The 22,997-nt window shown below is 41.2% G+C and overlaps 1 protein-coding gene and 1 pseudogene across 1 annotated transcript; one reads left to right on the plus strand and one right to left on the minus strand.

Moving 5' to 3' along the window:
• The window catches only part of LOC125723040 (cytohesin-1-like), a 458,952-nt pseudogene that overhangs the window by 72,378 nt on the left and 363,577 nt on the right, over nucleotides 1-22,997 (plus strand).
• LOC125723097 (serine/threonine-protein kinase pim-1-like) lies at nucleotides 1,147-1,876 on the minus strand. Its single transcript, XM_048999536.1, has 2 exons — nucleotides 1,529-1,876; nucleotides 1,147-1,364 (listed from the first exon to the last, which is right to left on the minus strand). The coding sequence occupies exons 1-2, from the start codon at nucleotides 1,866-1,868 to the stop codon at nucleotides 1,147-1,149; spliced, it is 558 nt and encodes a 185-aa protein (XP_048855493.1). The 5' UTR covers nucleotides 1,869-1,876.

The raw sequence follows: 22,997 nt of genomic DNA on the forward strand, positions 1-22,997 counted from the left end.
AGCGGCGAGGCTCTCAAGGTGATTTTTTGTTGCGTGCTGAGGCCCATGGCCAGTACCTCCTGACGGCTGTATCGCTTTGGATACGCACAGATGCGCGACAAACAAAGAAGTAGCACTAAACATGAAGAGCCACAAGCCGCTGCGACTGTGCACGCCACCATCTTCAGCATCATCATAAAGGTGCATTCGACAGGGAATTTTCATTAATGGTGCCCCACAGGTCCAGAAGGTAAGTGCTCTTCTGGCAATATGTGTGATCTGAGTGGTTCCAGAAGAACTGCAGTGAAGAACTGCTCCCACAAGCTGGAGCAGAAGTGTGACATCCTTCTGCTCAGCATGATATAGCAAATGCTAAGCTATGCAGAGAATTGTTCTGATGAAATGTGCTGACCAAATGAGAAACAGAGGCTGGTGTGGCGAAATCATGCAACATAATCTCTTTCCAGACAAGTACAGAATTATTAACACTTAGTGTTTCTTATGCATAGCAACATTAGCTTTAGCTTACACAACCTTTAAGACATTGAGGCCAAGCATGAGAGACAGAATGAAGGTGTTTGCAGCAAGAATGACCTTGGCTCTAAGGCAGGTGCAAAGCCATTGTTGTGCAAATCATTGTAGCTGTTACAGAATGTGGTGCTCAGCAAAGGTTCTACTTGTAAAATATAACAGACTCCGACTCTCAATCAATCATGCTCATCCGAAGTAAGGTATCGAACACGTATCACCCCAAGATGTCTGGATTCCCTCTGGCCCAACCATTGTTTTAATTCAGGTCAAATCATTATGATATGACTTGGATATTCGGGGAACCAGGATATTGTGCATCAACTAACCACTGTTACCAAGAAATCAGAACAAATGAGAAACACCTATATAGAGCATTTGTGAAAGTAAATCTTTTATTTGACAGTTGCGCATTATTTAAGATGATCATGATTACAGAAGGTTAACAAAACAATATTTTCTTGTTTGACCTTCAGGTCAGCAGTCACGTCTGCTGCAGCCATGGATGGACCTGAATCTCCTCCAATGTCAGCCTATCTGCCACCTTACGCCTCAGGCACTGGCGAATCAGACTGCAGCAGTCTGTTGGAGAATAGATTGGCAGAGTCAGAGAGTTAGTCAGAAAAAGAACACTCCCTGTCAGGAGACTCTAGTCGTGGGACAAAAAGTAAGCTGCTCACCAGGAGAGACCCATGAGGGGAATATCAAGCAGCCTGAGATGATTGCCCTCTTGTTGCGGAAGGGCAAGTAGCCGCACACTAGCTCATAAAGTGTGAGGCCTACAGACCAGACCGTGGTGGGGCCAGCTAGGTACTCCCCACTCAGGAACAGCTCTGGGGGAGCAAAGTCCTCTGTTCCTGAAATAACAAGGCAAATGACCTACTGCAATGAGTTAGGTTAGGACCGAAGAATACACATCCAACTCCACTGCAGGGAGTTATCACAGGTCCAGGTTACCTGCTACTTGCTGTTAAAAACAGGGGTTAGTTTGACAGGTTTTTAATTAGCCTCCCTTACTGACCTGAATATTCCACATAGGGGGTGTCTTTCCATTTGTCTCCACAGCCAAAATCAATTAGTTTCACCTCCAAAGTGTCAGTCCTGATTAACAGATTCTCTGCTTTGAGGTCGCGATGGAAGACGCCTGAATCCTGGCAGTGACGCAAAGCCTGGAGCACCTGGACCAGCACGTGCCTTGCAACATCTTCTGAGAGGTAGCCCCCTTTGCTATCGCAGAATTCGTACAGATCCTGGCATGGATCCGGCCTTTCCAGGATCATAATGTAATCTTCTGGGCCACTGAACCAGTCCAGGAGCTTCAGCACGTTGGCACAAGATGACTCATGGCTGACGAGCATCATTAGCGCCACTTCCAATGGGATGGGCCCGTCTAGTCCAGGCTATGAATGGGAGGGCAGGGTGTACATATATTAAGGCAGAAATTCTTGCAAATAAACCAAGCTCCATGAATGAAAACACTTACCAGTTCTAGCTCCTCGTCATCCTTTCGGGCATGTTTGATGGCCACCTAGAGGGAAAAAAAAATTACAAATTTAGTGTAGTATATATTGAGAAAACATAGGCTTTTACAGCTGCATCTAACAGGTATAATAAAAGGGATCTCTGGAGAGATATAACTATGCATGTCATGACTACACCATTTGGAGACTTACTGGGAAGCCATCGGCCTTGCGAGTGCCGGCATACACGGCTCCATAACCACCCTCTCCCAGTAGCTCCCCCTGGTGGTACAGGTCCTCCAAATGTTCTACAACATTAAGCAGGTACACTTCAGAAAGAGTCCACACAGCATTTTCTATACGATAACACAGTTGCAGAAACTTCACTACTAACTTTAAATACCGTGCATTAATATTTCTTTATTGCATGCCTACCCTGAACTTGGTCTGTTCATTCAGTATTATCTTTAGTGTGCCTATTACATGCTACAGTCAGAACAGGCTCAGGTTCAGAATCAAAGCAGCCACAATATTGAATCAATTTGGGTACATGTTTGTTTACAAAAAACATTCAGTGGCAATTTTTATCAATTAATGAATTAATTATTGCTTTAATTTATTTGTTTAATCTATAGGTCCAGTACATTGTTTACATCTGTTCTTGCAGCAAGCCTTATTAAAAAGATTTACATTGCTTTCTTAATAATAAATAAGTTATGTGTAATTTTCATGAACTATCAAAGCCAGTCGTCCAACCTTTGCGAGGCCCTTTAAACCGCAAATCGCCTTCCGTACTCTCTCTCCTTTTCTTGGGAGGAGATTCACAGTCAGAGTCGGAACGTGATCGTTTGACACCCATCGTTTCTCAAAGCAGGACGCAAATGAAAGTTTTATAGCTGCGCAGGATAGGTGAGCGTCATTCGAATATTGTAGATTCTAGAACCACTGACGTCATCATGCACGGACTTTCCTGGGCTGCAGCCCAGAGCCCCCCCCCTTGCAAAATCTAAAAAAATATATTTGATGATATTATTTTGCAGTAATATAATTAATTGTTAATTTGCATATTCTCCCCTGTCTACGTGTTTTTTTCATGGTTAGAGTTGTTTTTTATTTTTTTTAACAATATACAAACATAATGCAAGATGCATAACACATACAAACTACACTTTAAAGAACGAGCAGTACACATCCTTTCTCATTTGCAAAGCATTCTTCAAGGCATTATATAAATTGATAGTTTTTACAGCTTTTCGGTAGGTCATTGACAGGTGACGTCACTCGCTAAAGGCGCAGTGTATTGTGGGTCGAATCGCCATTTTGGATGTATATAACTCAAGTGGCAGCATTTGCTTGTGGCATTATTGTTTTTAAGATGGGACACTTATGCTGTGTGAAAGGCTGTCATACTAAGTGACATGGCAGAAATGGCAGAAAGGTGTAGCACCGCATGACATTTTTTCGGTTTCCCACTTGGAAAAGGGGATACGGACAGCAGGTAGAGGAGATAACGAAGAGGCGTCGGGTGGCCTGTGTCGCAGCGGTGAGAGGAAAGGAGATCACTGTCAACACGATATCTCCCTTAATGCGTGTTTGCTCTCGGCATTTTCATAAAGGCAAGCAAGATGTTTTTTTGTATTTGTATTATTACTGATTATGCATTTTTTTGTCTTCTGAAGTATTTTCACATTAATTAAACTACGCTAGCAAGCTAGCCTAACTACAGAGGGTGCAGAAATTGGTTAATCTGTTCGTGTTAAATTAGCGTTACAGAGTGAATGCTTTTTAAAGACAAAAGTAAACAGCAAAATTGTAATGACACGTTTGTCAGTGCATGTATGTGTATATTCGCGTGCGTGGATTATAAGACACAGTTCAGGATAAGGCTGTCACTGCTGTCCACTGACAAACCAATGCCCAACTATAGTTTAAGTTTAGAAACATTTGCAAGTACGGTTTCTAACGTTTCACATGATGTCTGGAAGGAGCTGTATAAACTCATTGTATATCGAGCCTGTATTCTACTTGGCAATTAACCTTATTGGTCATATTTAAAATAAAATATATGTCCAATGATATTTTTGTGGTGTTCTTGACTCTCTTCCTTTCGTAAACACCTAAATTACTAGTGTGTTTTCGTAATGAAAATTGATTATTACTGATTACATAAAACATTACATTTTTGTGTAGAAAAAAAACACTGAATATCAAGTTTAACCAAATGTGTTTACATCCACGATACACTAAAAATGGCGAATGGGGGCGTGTCAGACAGTGCAGACACGTGACTGACCAAGACCCAAAGGGATGGATGAATAATTGTTACTCTGTTCTCTAATAAGCCATGGTTCTTTCGTTCTAAAGCTAAAAGTATCTCCGACTAGTACACCAAAAATCAGGAAGTGACCAGGAATCTGCCATTGCGGTTCTGTTCAGCTACAACTAAGGCCACTTAAAAAAAAAAAATGGTTCTCCTTTTTTTTTGGAGGGGGTGGGTCGGGCGGGCGGGATTTTTTATTTATTTTTTTTTTTACAAATTTTGATTGACTGTTTGGACTTTCAAATATGTAAGAAAATACATATTTGAAAATACATACCGAAGAGAGCAGACCTACTTAGTACGCCTCCTCAGTTCTTCCAGTTTGTTGCGTTTCAAATATATTAAATGTAGGAAAATACAAGAATGTAAATTCCTTGATCCATGTGTATCTCATAAATGCCTTCCCAACTATTGATTTGGATACTTTATGTTGATGTTTCATTCGTGAATATAAAAATGATACTATTTGAAACTAATATTCTGTTTGTCATTCCCATTCTAAATGAACAACCAAGATTTTAAAATATATATCTAGAAAGAAAGTGTATTAAAACATGTTAAAACACGAGGAATTTACAAAATACAGGAACCTGAATGGTTGAACAAGGAAATGCAACTCTACAAACAAGTACTTAAGAACATGTACCACATCACTTCCCCAGATTTAAATCTTTGCACCAGCCCATCTCAGGTAGAGACAAATTTAGGTTCATGAAACCATTCCAAGACTAGGATTACACAATGTGGATCAATCGTCGATGTGGAATGCGCGGGAAATTCAAATTTCATCATTCTTGGGCATTTTCCATGCGATTTTTACGAAATAAAAAAAATAAAAAAATTCGGGTCGGAGGCATTTTGGCAGGTCGGGAGGGGACGAGAACCATTTTTTTTTAAAGTGCCCTAAACTGTTAAACCCATCACATACTAAAAGCAGTCTAATGTTTCTGGCTCAGTCATAAACAGTTTATCTGGTTTGGGAGAAAAATTAACAAAAATGACAGAGGAGGAGAAAAGTGAACAAGAGCAGATCACCGAAAGCCAGTCGTATTCTGCTGAATGGAAATACACTGGAAACCACTTGTAATGATCATGTTTGTCTGGGTGAAATTGATCATTATATGCGGCTGGTCTTTAATATTGTCTTTTTCCTTCTTTATGTCTCAGGTAGATTACCATATAATTCCATTTGTATATTTATTACATGAATATAAGGACAGAGTCACTATTTACTCACTATTTGTGAGTGAGAGTGAATGGTGTGTGAGTGTGCCCTGCGATGGGCTGGCCCCCCATCCTGGGTTGTTCCCTGCCTCTGGCCCATTGCTTCCGGGATAGGCTCCGGACCCCCCGCGACCCAGTAGGGTAAGCGGTTTGGAAAATGGATGGATGGATGGATGGATCTAGCTTAATGAAAGTGTAAAAATTACTCACTATAGATAATCATACATTTTTATTTAAAAATGTAAAAATATAAAGTGTCCCCACCCCCAGTTATTGCACATATGAAATTTAAAGGTGAAGCCGGTGCATACCTGAATCATACCGCTGAATAAGAAATTCTGATTGGAATTATACTGTAATAACTATCAGCATCCATTGATATAAAAAAAAATATTTTGCCATATCTCTCAGAACTAGGAGAGGACAGCCAAGGCTGACCAGTTGGGGGCGCTAGGGCACTGTCCTTCCTGCTGGAAAGGATGTTTGTTTTTAATAATCTGTAACTGCTGATTTTAACTATTTGTGTGTTTTAAATGCACGACAGCGTTAAATTCATAAAATATAAATTATCGTGCTTGGGGGGAGCTTCATGTTCATCCCCTCTCTCTTAATATCTCTTCTGGGGCACTAAAGAAAACGCCCAGTCAATGCAGCAGCGCCTAATTGCTGACACAAGATATGCACATAGCAACATGAATTCAGCCAATCATGGGTAATGGCCACAATCCACTCACCTACAGTAGAGGGGAGCTTCTCCAACTGTGGTCGTCTATCACCTCAAGGCCGGCAGTTGCTCTTCCTCTGGAGTTTCGCCTGAGTAAAAGAGGTAGGCGAGGAGGTGTACGCTCCAGGCTGGGGAGGCGACCCTTCAGACCACCGCTACTCCCCATCCTACTGGCCAATGTATGTTCACTCTAGAATAAAATGGACTTATTGCATGCCAAGTGTCGGGTGGAGCGGTATCACCTATGTTATTGCCCTGACTGAAACCTGGCTTGATGACACCATCTCAGACTCTGAGGTTAGTCTCTATAATTTTATGATCTGGCGGACTGACAGGACGTCTCAGTCAGGTAATAAGTGGGGTGGTAGGGTCTGCATCTTTGTCAACTAGCGGTGGTACACGAATATTAAAGTACACCGCATTGTTTGTACACCTGACAGAGATGCTGATTCTATCTGTACGCCCCTTCTACATTCCGTGGGAATTCCCTACTGTGGTAATTAGCTGTGTCTACATTCCAACAAGCACCAACACCAAGGCAGCGGCGGAGCTAGTGTGTGAGGACGCCAGCTCCATGACGGCAAGATATCCCGACGCCCCGGAGTTACTGCGAGTGATTTTAAAAACTATAATCACTTTTTTTTGTTTTGCCATCTTTTCATAAGTATGTGGATATTCCGACTAGGAAGCTTAATACTCTGGACTTATGTTACAGTAACATCTCTGACGCCTTCATCGCGCGTGTACATCCTCCACTTGGCCACTCTGACCACAATGTTGTCTTCCTGCTACCTCACTGCAAACCAGAACTGAAGCGCATTAAACCGCATGTGCACCTGGCCACCCTCTGGTCGGAGGGGGCAATTGAATGACTATAAGGTTCACTTGCATGTACAGATTGGGACATTTTCCAGGGTGATCAAAACCATAAAGTTTCTGTAATTACAGACTGCGTCAAGTTTTGTATTTATTCCAATATTCCCACCAGAACTGTCTGGAGATATCCTACCTACAAACCCAGTATCACTTCCCATGTTGAGCACAGCTTGAAGGAAAAACACAAAGCATTTCTATGCAAGGACTGGTCTTCTGTCCAGTCACTCAGTAGACAAGTAAAGAATGAGATAATCAATGCCAAACTCAAATATAAGAATAGACTGGAGCAAGAGTTCAGTACAATGAACACCAAACAGGCCTTTTGGTTACTCACTGGTCAAATACCCTACCATGACCTTCATCCCATAGGCACTGATCTTACAACTTTTGCTGACTCCTTAAACTCCTTCTATACAATGATAAGCAGGACTACTCTGCTGTCTGTGAGGAGCTGCTCAATGGCCTTCCCTCTGATGATCCTACAAACCCCCCCTTTACTGTAGAGGACATGAGGCAGCAGCTAAGCAGATGCAAAGCTGGCCAGGCCGCCGGGCCTGATCGTGTACCAGCTAAAGTTTTGAAGCTATTCGCCACAGAACAAGCTCCCATCCTTCATTCCATCTTCTGAAACTCATATAGATTGGTGACCATTCCTACAATTTGGAAAACTTCTACCATCGTCCCGGGTGCTAAGAAACCTCGTCCCTCTGAGCTAAATCATTACCAGCCAGTAGCACTCACATCGATAATAATGAAATGCCTAAAGAAAATTATACTCCATATCATCCAGCCAGCTGTCAGACCGCAGCTGGACTCATACCAGTTTGCCTCCTGGGTGAAGAGCGGAACAGAGGGTACTGTAGTATGTCTCCTCCACTCCCTTCTCCAACACCTTGAATCTCCAGGCACCTTCGCTACTGTCCTCTTCATTAACTCCAGTTCCGCTTTTATTATCATTCAACGCCACCAGATGATCAAGAAGCTTCAATTGAACATATCCCCATCTCTCATCCGTTGGGTCCATAATTTCCTCAGCAATAGACCACAGATTGTAAGGATAGGCACAGCCAAATCAGCAACTGTGATCAACAACACTGGACCCCCTCAAGGGTGTGTCCTCAGCCCCTTCCTCTTTACACTCTATACCAATGACTGCATTATTTTTCTAACTTTTTCAGTGTGAGATGAAGCTACTTCAGAAAATGTACATTTTTTCTAACCCTTTTCACAAATATTTACAAGGGCTGCCAATAATTGTGGAGGGCGCTGTAGCTTCTCTAGCTATATTTTTATCAGTGAGCTCCCTTGCCTGCAAATTTTCTTTTACATATTCTGCAGCACCACCTCCCTTCTTGCTTATCTGCTCCCTACTATGTAAATGATTCTCACTGACTGAACAACATTGAAATAATTGCTGTAATCATGTTACAGTTTACTATGAAATGTTTCTGTGCAACAGGTCAGCAAAAGAAATGGGTGTGCAGAGGCCTAACAGTGAGGATACGTAAAGACCACCATCTTCAGCCTCAGCATGTGGTCCATCAACGTCAAGCGGATGACAGTGAACAGCAAACCCCAGTTCTGCCAACCATAGTTACCCCATCAGCTTGGAGGGAATCAGTGGCTGAGGAGATGAGGAGATCTATGGGGCGGAAGGACCCATTCTCTGTGCCTGAGTACGAGATCCAGCACTGGTCCGGAGTGAGATACTGGTCACGAGAGGCAAAGAAGACATCTGTAAATGAAAAATCCATTCTGGACCTTTGTAATGCCCTGCAGTCGTTTACTCTCTCTTGAGGGGGAGCATTATAGATTTCTAAGGATAACAGGATGTCCAACACCCAGAACTGTATTTAAACCTTTAAAATTATAAAATAAGTTCAATCTGATATTGTGTCAGCCAAATAGTGTCATCAATGTGCATCATAAATAAAATGCATAGCTGATGGTGGACCTAAATTTTCCAAACAAACCAGAAATCATATGAATCATGTCAGTGCACTTTGTACTGAATTGCACTAGTATAGTGATGTATGCAGGCAGGGTTTCATCTATTCCCTTACATAGTCATGTGTGACGTATTGCTGTAATGCAAATGAACTTCCCATTCATTTGTGTTCCTGCCACTCTATAGCTAAGTACAAACATTAAATGCCAAAGGCATAGCGGAAACTCAATTGCCGCATTTGACTGAGATCCAGTGATGGATGTCATCTTCTCCTGGACTGTGAGTTTTAATGTCTCAGCCCCAAGATGCATTTTACCATAGATTACACAGATCCATTCATGTCACTTTTGTAGGCTTGTTTATAATTTGCTGAGCTTCCATTGTGAGTCAAGTGTCCCGGTCATAAGCTCAGGTCTGCCGGTTGCCCCACTGGCCAAATGCCCACGGCCCTGACTTTCTGAGCTGGATATCGTGGTTTTAAGTCCCATCTGGGGTGATTCTTTTTTTACTTTTCCCTGCTTCCTTCTACTCTGTGATATAATAAATATTGCAATAAGTTTCATCTTCATTTTCAATTAATCAAACTGTATGAACTATATTTGCAGCAATTACAGCTTTGCAGTCCTTTGTCCGTTTATGACAATATTAGGGGAAATTTCAATCCTGCTATTCCCAGAGGTGGGACTGGCTTGGTATTTTCTCTGACCTCACGGTGAAGCTGGTCTCACATGAGCTTGATAGGCTGGAGATGTGATGATTCTGTAGGCCAGTCAAGCAGGACAGTTCTCTGGATTCTTCATCTTTCACCAGTGTGCTTTGAATCGGCCTTGCTGCTTGATAGAAGTGCTGACCACAGGGGGTGGCATGAGTTGTAAAACAGAGCGGTAACCTTGCTGGTTCATTACACCTTGTACTCTGTGTAAATCACCCACCTTACCAGCACCAAAGCAGTCCCATACCATTTTACTCCCTCTGCCATGCTAGGCAGAAGCATGGCAGTTATTCTTAAGTTGCGCTTCTAAGGCCAGCATACAAGTTGTATTTTCCCTGTTGTAAAAAACACTGGTAGAGATGGCACAACGAGGCACTGAAGGTTTGAGCCTTTTTAACCATTGTATTGAAAACTGGTTCACTACTCGAAGACACAGTGTACATGGGTGACATTTCGTGGTGAAAGTACCACTCCTGACTATATATATACATGTATGAATGCATTTGACTGTGTGTGTGTGTGTGTGTGTGTGTGTGTGTGTGTGTGTGCAAACTGACAGACTGAGAAAATGAATTCAGAAGTTTTGTTTTGCTAAAAGTAAATTCTTTTTTAGAGAAAATTAGTCACAAACGAAAACAAAAGAAACTGATGGATTTGTCTCTCTTTTCTATTAAGAGAAGCAATAATAAAAGAAGACTTAGTTATTGAATTTATGTAAAGAATAACAATCTGTCATTCTTTGCGGTCCCTTTTGCCAAGTTTAATGCCCTTTCTTGTCAATGACCATCATGAGCCTGCTATCAGTTCACACACACACACACACACACACACACACACACACAAGCAACTAGGACAACCTCCTAGATGCCGCTCTGAGAAGTGTAATGTTTGTGATCGTGGTTAATCTTATGCTACATTAAGGCCCCATAGTTAACGATGGGGATTAAATCAGGCGATGAAGACAGCCAGGTTACAATTTCATCACCTTCCAAGCTGGTTTTAAGGTGATGTCATGGTCTGTGCCTATTCTTGAAGTTTCAACTTGTGAGCCTTGTGCATTGTATTAAGCTGATGTCTTTGTCAAAGTACGCATGAAAGAAAATAATAGTATTTTACTGGGGAACGAGGATCATGACTACAGACTGTTGTGTGTCTGGCTGTAGTACCAACAGCAAGAAAATCCCAGATAGAACACTTTAAACCCAAATCTAAGTTTGTTCTTAGGTCCTACAGGCTTGTTGGCTCTACATGTGATATGCATGTTCTGCTGCTTTTTTCCTTGTGCCTGTGTGTGTCTGTGTCTGTCAGGGAGTCCTATGATGCACTGCCCTTCTTGGCAGAATATTCCCCTTCCTTACAGTATGTCCTATTGTGACTCCCCTATGATCCTGTACTGAATAGATTATAAAATGCATGGACATAATCAAATGCTACATCTTCTTTAACTATTCATTTAACATTTTTTAAATGATTTATTTTTCCACTTTTACGTTTAGTGGTCATTCCATAAGAGCTGTCCTTTAACGTGCTGCGCAGTGTCCCTGGATGTTTTGCAGTCCACTGCAAGGCTTGGACTTGAGGAGTCGATTCATTATGAAATGACTCCCAGTCTGAGCTGTGAGCTAATGCACAATAACCAGAAGCCAGGTAGTGACTCTTGGTTGTTGTAGTTGTTCTCTTCTGACCTGGGAGGTGTTCCACTAAGCAGGATTTCTCAGTTAGCGGAGTTAACTTAAGCTAGAAGTCATGATTGTTCAATAGGAATGCTCCTTATCTCTTATTGGACAATTATGAGTGAGCCAGTGTCTTGTTTAATAAGAGAAAATCTGTATCCATCTTCTGAATTATTCTGAATTATTCTACTTCAAAACAAACAGTTATCCTCAGAGACAGCATAACATCCTGGCAACTGCTCAATGCAGCATTGAAAAGCACTACAGAGAGTAATGAACTCACAGATGTAATGAGCACAGAGCATCACCAGCACGCTGCTCTCAGCAGTTGAGGACATTAATCTTTCCCCACAGAATACTCTGCTTGTGTAGTGTTTGTACTTGGCCTGATACTGAAGGGGCATAAGTGATAATTAAGTGACATGATAATAAAGTGCATTGCTGGGTGTCTCTTTGCCAATCTCGCATGAAACAGTACTGTGATGCAAGACAGGGAGCTCGCACTCCCTCATTCAGAGAAGGGCACAGAGTGCGGCTGTGGAAACCAGCGCATGTGCAAAAAGGGCATCAGAAATTCTCTGCACCCATCGAGGCCCATCCTGGCTGACGGGAAAGCATGGCATGCTGCCCATTTGGCCTCAGTACCCAGTGGACTTCCCAAATTTCCAGCCCTGCCAAAGACTGGTCCTGAAAGAACAGTTGAGCTTGGAATGGCCTAAGGAACTGGAAGCTGTGCAGCCAGGGCACACAAACCATCATCGGCTCAAGGACTATGGAACTTCACAGAATTAAACAAAGAAATGAAATGCATGTTCTGAGCGTGATTTTCTGGTTAGAAAGAGATACCTTAAAGGAAAAGAGAGATTCAGTGTAAAATATATAACAGTTGTTCATAGATCCTCTTACTGTGGTCCTCAGTGAATGGAACATTTCTAATTGTAATTGATTTCTGTTGGAAGCAAAACAGGCAGTTCATAGTGAAAAGGTTGTGCAGTTACAGGAAGGCACAAGCACAATGTTTTTTTGTTGAACTTACATTATTGTTTTGTCTGGGTTGTAGTGACCTTATAGGAAGAAATGTTACAGGTAAGGCGTGTCTTTTATAGAATACAGTGCTGCTGCAGGAAGAAGAATACATAAGTAAAGGGGGGATGTTGCGTTCAGTTAGTAATTGTTCTGTTTTCCATATTGCTGTATGTCACAAGAGGGTGCTGTAAGGCTGTTTTATTCGACTTCAATTCCTATTCCAAGAGTCAAGAATGGATAGTTGATCCCAGGCAGCAGTTTTCCAGATTATCAACTTCAAAAACTTAAAAATATGATAGGAAAAAAGTCTTTGTAAAATTAAGAAGTATATAATACTATGAATGACAAGGGGTCTTAATTCTTTTCATTTAATTTTATTAACTCAATCTTTTGCTGGCAAGTATACCTTTTAAATTATATACATAACAGTACAACTGCATTAGTTGTGTCTTGTATGCACACTCCATACAAAGTAAAAGGATAGGGCGGCTACTTCATTAATAGTATTTCTTATTGATACTTTACATTCCTTTCTACTGCCCAACTCCCAGAGGACCATACAGTTTTATTACAACATAGTAGTCTACCGAAATGTCGATACTAATCATACATTTGAGTGACATAACGAAATAGATATATGTTGACACACAGACATAGATAAAAACAATTAAACTCCCTCTATGTGAAAATGACATGAGACACACGTCCTCAATGTTAAAATATCCATGATTGTAAAAAATGACCATAGTTGCCAATGTTATATCTCAGGTCTCAGATTACTTTGTTTAATGTCAATTTAACTGAAAAAAAAACATCCTAGAAAAAGGCAACCTTATTTGGCGACGTTTAGTAACCGACTAGCTGGTTAATGAGGACTATATCTGTTCCTGACTTTCCTGTCAGCTCCTCGGGGATGGCTAATCTTCAAATTTTATTACAAATACTACAACTTTATTTTGTGCCTTGCTTAAAGTAAAATATCTCCAGACTACTAAATACCGCGTTAATGGTGACATTTTTAAACTGATTGGCTTCTTTCGCCTCACTCTTCTCTATGTGACGGGTGGGCGTGGTTGATCTAGCCGGCTCCCGATTGGCGGGTATTCGGTAGCTCCTGTGTCATGTGACGGGGTAGTAGCGTAGGCAGCATCGCCATAGATTTGAAAGCCTGGATGCCTCGTTGGGCGATACGCCATATTGCCGCGGCAATTGTGAAATAGAAGAGTGATATCTCTTAGTGAACCGACTATTTTCGAAACTGCAACAACATGAGGAATGTTAAAACTAGAAAACAGGGAACCACATTTCACAGGTAAAAAAATCTGCGGTACGGTCAAATAAAATACATAAAATGTTTACTAGCCTGTGACACTGACGGGATACTAGCATGATTAGTTTTTGTTGAGAATACTATGAGCAGTACTACATAAATTTGGCGGGGGGCAGTAGTGGTGGGCTTGTTTATTTATTCTACATAATTGTAAGATATAAATGCGTTAATTAGTAAAGAAGTTATGGCTAAAAGATCTTTCCATCTACACCCTGACATGTTGCTTGTTTATGTCTAATTATCGCTCCAAGATGGTGGCGCTGCTGACACGTTGTGGAAAAGCGAGATGAGGCATCTAGGCTTTCAAATTCATGAGCACCACGATGTACTTCGTTTAAATGGGAGGTTCACCCCAAAACTATAAAAAGATATTTTAGAGGGGTCTTAATGCTATCTATCCTTCAAAGTTGTGCTGGGAGTTGTTCAGATTTGGAAATATCAGCCGTAGAAATGTCGGGCTTCTATCGAAGTACACTACTCGTATCACTGCGCATTAGACACAAGCGCGAGCTCCCTGGCGATATCTGCTGCGCAGTGATATTATTGATGTGTGGAGTTGGGTAGAAGGAAATAGATCGTTTATTAAACTGCTCGCGACGAAGTCTGTGGATTTTCTTAACCTGTTCCTGATTTCTGGTAAGAGATATTGCTGTTGATTTTTTCAAATACGTTGTTCTGGCGCTTTAAGTAGTGAAAGCAAAATTGAATCTTATTATATTGCGTATTCATTAATGAGTCGCTATATCATGTATACTGGTCAATGTTTATTTTTATAAATATTTGAAAAATACTTCAACATTTAAAATGTTTCATGATTTTCAGGAGCGGTGCAGTGGTTAGCACTGTTGCCTTACACTTGCCTGTCCCCCCATCCTGGGTTGATTGATGGATGATTTTCAGGTCACACCGCCCCCTCAGAGCCCACCAGTCAGTGACTGTCTCAGAGTGTGATGTAATACGCAAAGTCCACACCACCCACTTTTCAATGAGCAGTAAAAACACACCAGCTTGTCTCAGCGGACAGCGGCTCTTATCAGATAAGGGGAAAAGGATGAGATATCAAAAGTAAAAATAAATATATCACGTTTGGTTAATATCAAATGAAACCAGCCCTGCAATAATATATTGGATTCTAGGATATCATCTATTAAAAGGGTGAATCTATTCTAGCAGACCATAAAAATCCAATTATGAACAGTGAAAATGGGCAGAATAGGTCCCTATAAACGACAGGTTTCTGTCCATGGTGCTGAAAACCAGGATTGGCAGATTTCACATTACAGCGATTCCCCCACTATATCGCGGATTTTCCTCCGACGCCTCACGATTCTCTGCGTATCTCGTATATTGTTTGTGGTCCGATTGTTTTCGTTTTGTTCTAAGCCCTACGATGGAAGACGTTGACCATTCAGGAGAAGGTAAAACTTCTGGATGTGCTTCGGGAAGGAAAGCGTTATGCGGACGGCGTTCGCCATTATGGCTTGAATGAATCAACAGTACGCTACATGAAGAAGGATGAAAAGAATATGTAAGAGCCATATATGTTTTTATTTTTATATATTTCATTACATATATAGAGAGAAAGTTGTGTGTGTGTATATATATATATATTACATATTATTATTTCATTTTTATTATTATTATTATTATGTCACTCATATCCTTAGCCCGACATACAGATATATGTGTTGTTTTAATGAGTTTACATGTGTTTAAAGCATGTGGGAGGGGTATTTTAAGGCTTAAACCTCAAAAAAACTTCTGTATCGTGGATTTTCACCTATCGCTGATGGGTCTGGAACGCATCTTCCGCGATAGGCGGAGGATCAAATTTACCTTTTTAACCTGATTTAACTTCAACCCTCTTATTTTGTTAACAGAGTGTGCGGGGGGAATACAAAGGATTACAGTGGGTAATAGGTGATTTATATTGACCTTAATTATCACCCAAGTGACTCTGGACAATCAGCTCAATAATGCTTCCCAAAAGCTTCTCTCTTTTTCACTAGTTACACTTCATTACACCGAAATCAAGGAAGAATCAAATGTACAAGCCCATTATACAAAATATAAGATGCAAACACATAAAAAATATTTTGTAAAAACATTAAAAACAGATTAATATATATTGTGCAATTTGAAACTTTACATTTAGACCTCACTTCGAAAACGCAGGTGATGACCAGCCCAACCAGCAGTTCCGTCTGGTTGTACAGAATACCTACTCAATTAAATTTTGAGGTCATGACTAAACAAAATTTCTGCTCTGCCTTTAACATCAGCAGTTAGATGAAACTGATCATTGCACAGGGAAATACAGTGAAGCCATGAAACATACTAGATGTAAATATATTAATTTTCACATACACTTGAGCTCAGTGAATTCAAGCGCGTCATACACTGTAAAAAAAAAGAGAATCCACCAAAAAACGGTTTTAAGTTAATGGACTCTTCCTTCAATTTACAAATATTGTAAATTCAGTTTTCCACAGTTTCTTAAATGATAGTTTATTTTCATTTTTAATTCTTCATTCTGCCAATGCAGATTTGTTTCTTTAATAAACGGTGTTGTTCATAAAAGTACAACAAGTAATTTGAGAATATAGTGATTCATTACATTGATTATTTTTCATAACTCAATGGCCCATAAACATACAGTTATCCATCTGAAGCTGGATTTAAACCAGCAAACTTTGGATTACAAGCCCAAATACTTGAGCTACTGAGCCACACACTTACACTGACTCAGCTTAAGTTGCAGAGACACAGTGGACTTTCTGTTGGATGTCAGACAGAAGGGCAAAGGACCCCTCACTAACAGGAACCTAAAACACACAAACACTTGGGGACACTTCAAATGCGTGATCTGACTCTGCAAGGGGAGAACATGTTCATGTGGAGTCTTGGCTTTTCACAACGTTTCATTCCTGCTTATAGCTAAGGTTTTTTTTAGCCGTCGTCACTCTAAGGTTGCCCATTAATGGTTTGGAATTGGGAATGTAAAGCTGTTTTGTTAGCATGTCTGCCTTACAATTCCTTTACTGTAAGTCGAGGCCTGCTGGAGCTCAATTCTGCTTCATGGCACTTGTATTTACTCTTTATTTTGCATTACATTATGTGTGAGACTAACCCCTTTCTCTACCTCTCCATTCCTCCTGTCGAGCTCCATACAGAACTAGTGGAGAAAAGGGGTGCTTGGAGGGGGGACGATATCTCTGGATGCCCACTTAAGAAATATCTGCGTTACCTTCCAATACACCTTCCAAACTTAAGTGGATTGAACATGGGTGCTGTTGAATTAATAAAAAAATGCACTGTATTAAAAATTATTTTGTTTATATAACATAAAATTGAACTATAAACATGAAATTTAAATCTGTCGTGCAAAAATAGTCATGCAAAGTCATTGATTTATTTTTAATACAATTGCACTGTGATACATTTAACATCATATTTTCAGTTCTGCCTAACAGAACTAACAATTTTACAGGCTTTTGTTGAAATTACCTTAAAAATTCATCTGGAATGTATCGATTTATGCTGTAATTAATGATGCAAATTAACGCAGATGGGGCCATTTTGACCCAAAACAGCTAGTTGAAGGGTAGCAATCCTCCAGATTGTAAAGGTCAAGATACTGGAGCAAAAAAGAAAAACAGTGAAAGCTGTCAGAAACAGGCAGGAAACTCTGCATGGATGTTTTTGAAGAGGTAGACGGGTCCAGTTGGCTGTATTAGTCAGAGTGCTAAGAAACATAGCGCCAACAAGCCCATGGCCCCTTTTCATGTAAAACTTCGTACAGGAGGCTGTTTGTGCAGTTTAGTGCCTTTGTTAGCCTCGGCTCCTGTAAATCATATAAGCACACCCACCACACCCCTAGGAGCATTCAGTGTGCCCCCACCTGCCAACCTGCCTGTCCCCCCAACCCACAGACCGTCTGTAGTTCTGAAATTTATCCACATGGCTGTTGACCAAGTCTAAGGTAAAATTCCATAAATGAAATTTTCAGTAAAATACAATTTTTTCCCGTAATCTGGGAGACAGTGCAGAATTATTGAAGTCGGTCCTAACTCTGTCTTGAATATGTACCCAGCAGGCACCTAGGACTCGTATCTCCCTCTGAGAATCTCTTCTAAGGCGCTCAGCAGCAGAAATTCTCCATCCTAGATGAGCCTGCAAAGTTCTGTAGAAGTTAAATATACTTTAGTCAAATGAGAGACTAACCTGCTGTCAGGCTGGGGAAGCTTGAACAAGGCCTTCATTCATGACAGCTCCACTTGGCTTTTTGACGAGTCCCCATTTAGATGCAGCACGTCAGAGACTGAAGAGCAGGATGAAGGCTGTAAGTGCAGTTTGCTGTGGATTATGACTGTGTTTAAATCTAATAATGGATGAGACAATTTACTTAAAGCAAGATATAGTTCATATTGCTCTTCAGGCTTCGTGATAAAATATTAAAATTATGGAGTACAAAGTTGTACATGCAAAGAAAACAATGCAGAGCGGCAGGGCGCCTGGCCCAGAGGGTCTTCACATAGAATTCTACAAAGGCTATTTTTTCCTGTTAGATTTACAGCTTTGGTTGTCTTGCCCTTTAAAGAAATTCTCTCAAGAAAGAAGTTGCCTCTTACCATGTCACAAGCAATTAGTTTTACCCAAAAAGGAGGAGGACCCCTCTCTGCTCCCCGTGTTAGTAGGTTCTCCCCGACTCCTCCTGCTTATTCCTTCCTCCCTCCCTCCTATTTGTGCTCTCCTCCTCCTCTTGGGTTCTATTCATGTCTTTTGGTTCAGCAATAAAACCCACCAGGCTGCCCTTGGATTGTCCCTCTTCCCATCGTGACATATTATGTATTACATGATTATGAAGTGATTTGATTATTATACAATAGTCAATTAACCACTTTGTTTCTTCAACTTGTCTTTCTTCTGAATCATCAGATATATGTCGTAGCTGGTAATTTGTTACACTCTGCTGTCAGTGCCAGTGTAGCCTAGGTACAACCAGTCGTACGTTTCGTTCATGCTGATGTTTGAACAATTTTTGGGAACAGATTTTCATAATGTTTTCTCATATATGTGGTGTGATAATTGAGCATGACCCCACTGTTGCTGTGCTTGGTGCTCCTGTCATGATCTGTAATCTCTTATTTTTTCATGTCTCCTCCCACTCATGCCAGCAGGGGTCGCTGCTGGCCCTTTGTAACCCTCCTAATTCTCCTGTATCCCATTATAGTTCTCCATCCTAACCCTGTACACCTGTTTTGTCGCTGATTAGTGTGCTGTGTATAAATATGTCTGCCCTCACTGCGTTCCCCAGCTCAGTCATTGCTGTTCCATGTGTAGTCTGTGTTTCCTTAAAGTCCACGTCTGTCTCAAAGTGGCTGCATCTGAGTCGAGTCTCACCCGATGCTCACATCTCCCCGCAGAAAAACAATACACCGCCTCACAGGCCAGAGCCACAGCCTTCTCCTCTCTGCTGGGTGGAAGAACAACTCTCACACAGTGGAAGTCCTCCAGACCCCCTGCCTTCAGACAATAGGTTAAAGATGTGTTTTCTATGTTACCTTTTGAAAATCTGAGATACAGCAGAGGCAACTGTAGGAAGAGCTTTCATGCTGTCTGGTCTCCTTTCACTGAAAATGTGGAGGGCCTGTATCTCACTTGGAAGATATTATTTAATCCCTTATATTACAAACCAAAGAATATTACACTACACCATTACTAGGCTACACAAAGTTATTTTAACAACCACTGAATGGAAAAAGGTCAGTGCTGAATATATATAGCTGTGGAGCAGCAGCAGGCCTTGCTGGGCCGGAAATGCAAGCAGCATTGTCCACATTACCACTCTCTGTACTTGGATTGACCGAATGCTCAGACCGTAGGATAAGAATTAATACTTTTTATTGATCCCCATCAAGATATTTTCGTTTTGCCTCCCCCAACTTGCTCAGAGTGAGCTGGCCGTGACGGGCAGCCAGTCATAGTGACACCCAGGGAGCTGGGGGCCTTGCTGAAGGACCCACAGATGTGCCCAGGCTGGGCTAAAGTGGGCTATTTTCTGATCACAGGCTTAGCACACTGAGCTACACACTGCCCCTAAATTTATAATTATATGTAATCTGTGTGTGTATGTGTTATCTAGATTTGCCCTGTATGTTTCTAACTAAATCTAATCCAGGCCTTGATCCTACACCTACTATAATTATAAGTACCTCACTATACCTATATCTAACACTGCCATTCATCACCAGTGTTACATGTCAGGGCTTCGCTGCAATAGATCCCTCAGTGCTGCAGGTTATTACTGTGACTTTGCACACACACACGTTGCTGCTTCCTCAGCCAGTGTCACATATACTTTATTACACACAGACCTCAGTAATCTCTGCTACACTCACACTTGCTCACTTTACATCCATGGTTAAATTCTCCTAATGGAATCTATCTTAATGTCTTTATTCTATTTTATTTTAATTGTTACCATATTATTCATTGTATTGTTCTTTCGATTTTATTTTTATTTTATTATTGCTAATACACCGGATCTGAGTGCCTCATTTTGTTCCCTTCATGTAGAACACGTTTTGTAATGACAATAAAACATCCTTATCCTCATCTAAATCACACTGTCTAACTACTAACCTGTTTAAATAATATAATTGGATTTCAAAGGTTAATAGTCACTCAATTACCCCCTCAGCCCAACAGTACCACAAACACCCAACATGCACGGAAATTTTCTCCTAAGTTGTTTTCCCTGCCTGGAACAATACCACAGCAGTCACATGGACTAATGTTTCAAAACATTTCGGAAACCTTGCATTGAAACTTGAGGTCTTTAGAAGGGATCAGTCCTGGGTGACAAAGTTGCCATTACAAAGGTTTTTGATTAAGGGATTCATGATGCCAGGTAGCCATCTTTCACAAGCTGGTGGGCTGTGCCACTGATGCCTTTGCTTGGGTTTTATATGTCTGTCCTGGTTTGTGTTCTTGCCACTTCAGGTTCCCTGGTTTTGGTCTACATTCCTCGGTCCTCTGCTGTGGAGTCTACCTTCTGCTTCACCTCATTCTGGTCGCCCATCCAGTCAGCGGCCCATGTCCCCCTGGTTCCCTGTTTCCTGAGGTTAGTCTGCTAGTCTCCGGGGCCAGGGGGCAGAAATCTGCCATGTTGGATGGGTGGCCCAGGTTGGGGTGCTCCATCATAGACTGATACATGAAGGATTATAAATGGTTTTTAACCAGTATGTACCGAGTGTGCGTCGTGACGAAAAGAATGTCATGGGAACATTTAGGACTGACTGCAGTATTAGTTCAAAGCATTATTGTGTTTTTCTTAATTTTTATTGATTTATTTTTGAATTATTAATTTTTTAAAGTAACTTGATTCAGTTAAAAGGGGTTTGTCCATTTGCTTTAGCAGAAGTTCGTGTAAGTATGATGTTCACCTTCCCTTTTCATAGTCTAGTCTTTGCCAAGTTTTATGCTTATTTCCCCTGGTTAAGTTAATCTGACTTGTGTGTTTAGGAGGGTCATACAGGCTTTTTGTTTGTAATGGAAGCACAGGGTCTGTACTTGCAGCTTATTTGCCATGCTAATGGAAGCATTTTACCTTCCTCTCTAATCTCTTTTTTTCTTGGCTCTCACTGCAGTCTCCTCTATGCCAGGGTTTCTCAACCCAGTCCTTGGACCCCACTGCAAAGATCCACAGTTTTGCTCTGTCCAAGCTCTCAGCACAGCAGTAAAAGGTGACTGTTTGGTTCATGCATGCAGGGATCTGGGACAGAGCAAAAACGTGGAGCTGTCTGGTGGGCTGAGGAATGAGTTTATAAATGCTGCTGTATGAAGTATTAAACCATTTGACCGGTTGGATAAATGTTAAAATGTTTTCTCAAAATATAAAAAGAGATAATCTTCTGTTTTGCGTCTCATTACAAGCAAACTTGTTTTTTGTTTTTATGTCACTCTAGTATTTGATATCTAATTTTCAGTCTTCTGGCAATATAATCTGGTGAATGGGGAAAGACTTCCAGCAGGGGCTCCGGTTTCCTCCCACAGTCCAAAAGTGCGCAGGGTAGGTTAATTGGCAAATCTGAGTTGTGAGTGTTTGCGCCCTGCAGAGTGTTGACTCCTGCCCAGGGTTGGTTCCTGCCTACGCCTGTTGTTCCAAGGACAGGCTCCGGTCCCCCCCGCGACCTCAGTTTGGCTTGCTGTCTCCCCGCTTGGTTTTCTTTGGTTTACGTCTTCACTAGCCCCCTTGTTGCTTTGACTTGTGTGTATGTTATGTATGTGTGATTGTATTGCTGCATAGGGAGTGACTGCTATTTTTAGTGGTGCAACGGATCACAAAACTAACGGTTCGGATCATATCACGGATTTTGAGTCACGGATCGGATCAATTTTCGGATCAGCAAAAGGGGAGGAGTCAAATGTAATTTGCTTCTCATTTATTACAAGAACAGTATGGCAAGGAACTTTTGGTTTTATCAAAAATAACTAAAATAAATTACAAAAATAAAACCAAGAAATAACTGAAAAAGCTGAATAAATACAATTTTTAAATAAAATTCTCAATACTTGAATACTTCAATGCAACAATTGAAAAACAACCTGAGAACTGAAAACAGGCCAAACCTTATAATGACAAATTTTTTTTCAAAAAGATGAGGATGTCTACATTCTCTGGGGAGAGAGTAGACCTCTTAGCTGTCACTATGTCACCTGCTGTGGAGAATACCCTCTCACTAGGAACTGAAGTGCCAGGCACAGCAAGGTAGTGTCTTGCCATTTTTGCAATGTGAGGGTATTTACACTCATTGTGTTTCCACCACGCCAGCGGATTACCACCATCCACTGGCAAACTGCTTGCTGCCCTGTATGATGCTACCTCCTCTTTGATTGTGTTGTAAAAAGTTTTCTCTGTGTCTGACTCTTTCACAAATGTATCCCCAAAAAGCTCTTCTATGGCAGACTTCTTTTGTGGAGGAGATGCATTTGGCCCTGTGTCTTCTTCAGAGGGTAGGAAGGTGGTTTCTTTTTTCCACAGAAGTACAACAGCAGCTCATGTCCTTAAAACAAAGCAAGAAATGCTACAGCTACCAGCCCACAAGCTCATACACGACGTCACTACAAGATGGAATTCCACATATGACATGTTGGAGCGCTATCTTGAGCAGCAGGCAGCAGTATACTCTGCA

The sequence above is a fragment of the Brienomyrus brachyistius genome, unplaced genomic scaffold (genome assembly GCF_023856365.1).
Source record: "Brienomyrus brachyistius isolate T26 unplaced genomic scaffold, BBRACH_0.4 scaffold45, whole genome shotgun sequence".
In the NCBI taxonomy this organism is placed as follows: domain Eukaryota; kingdom Metazoa; phylum Chordata; class Actinopteri; order Osteoglossiformes; family Mormyridae; genus Brienomyrus; species Brienomyrus brachyistius.

Bases quoted from the DNA above. Each gene is read 5' to 3' on its own strand.
- LOC125723097 (XM_048999536.1), bottom strand. From the start codon at position 1,868: ATGATGCTCGTCAGCCATGAGTCATCTTGTGCCAACGTGCTGAAGCTC. The intron at 1,365-1,528 runs GTCAGTAAGGGA...TTGTTATTTCAG, and splicing joins CCCCTATGTGGAATATTCAG to GAACAGAGGACTTTGCTCCC.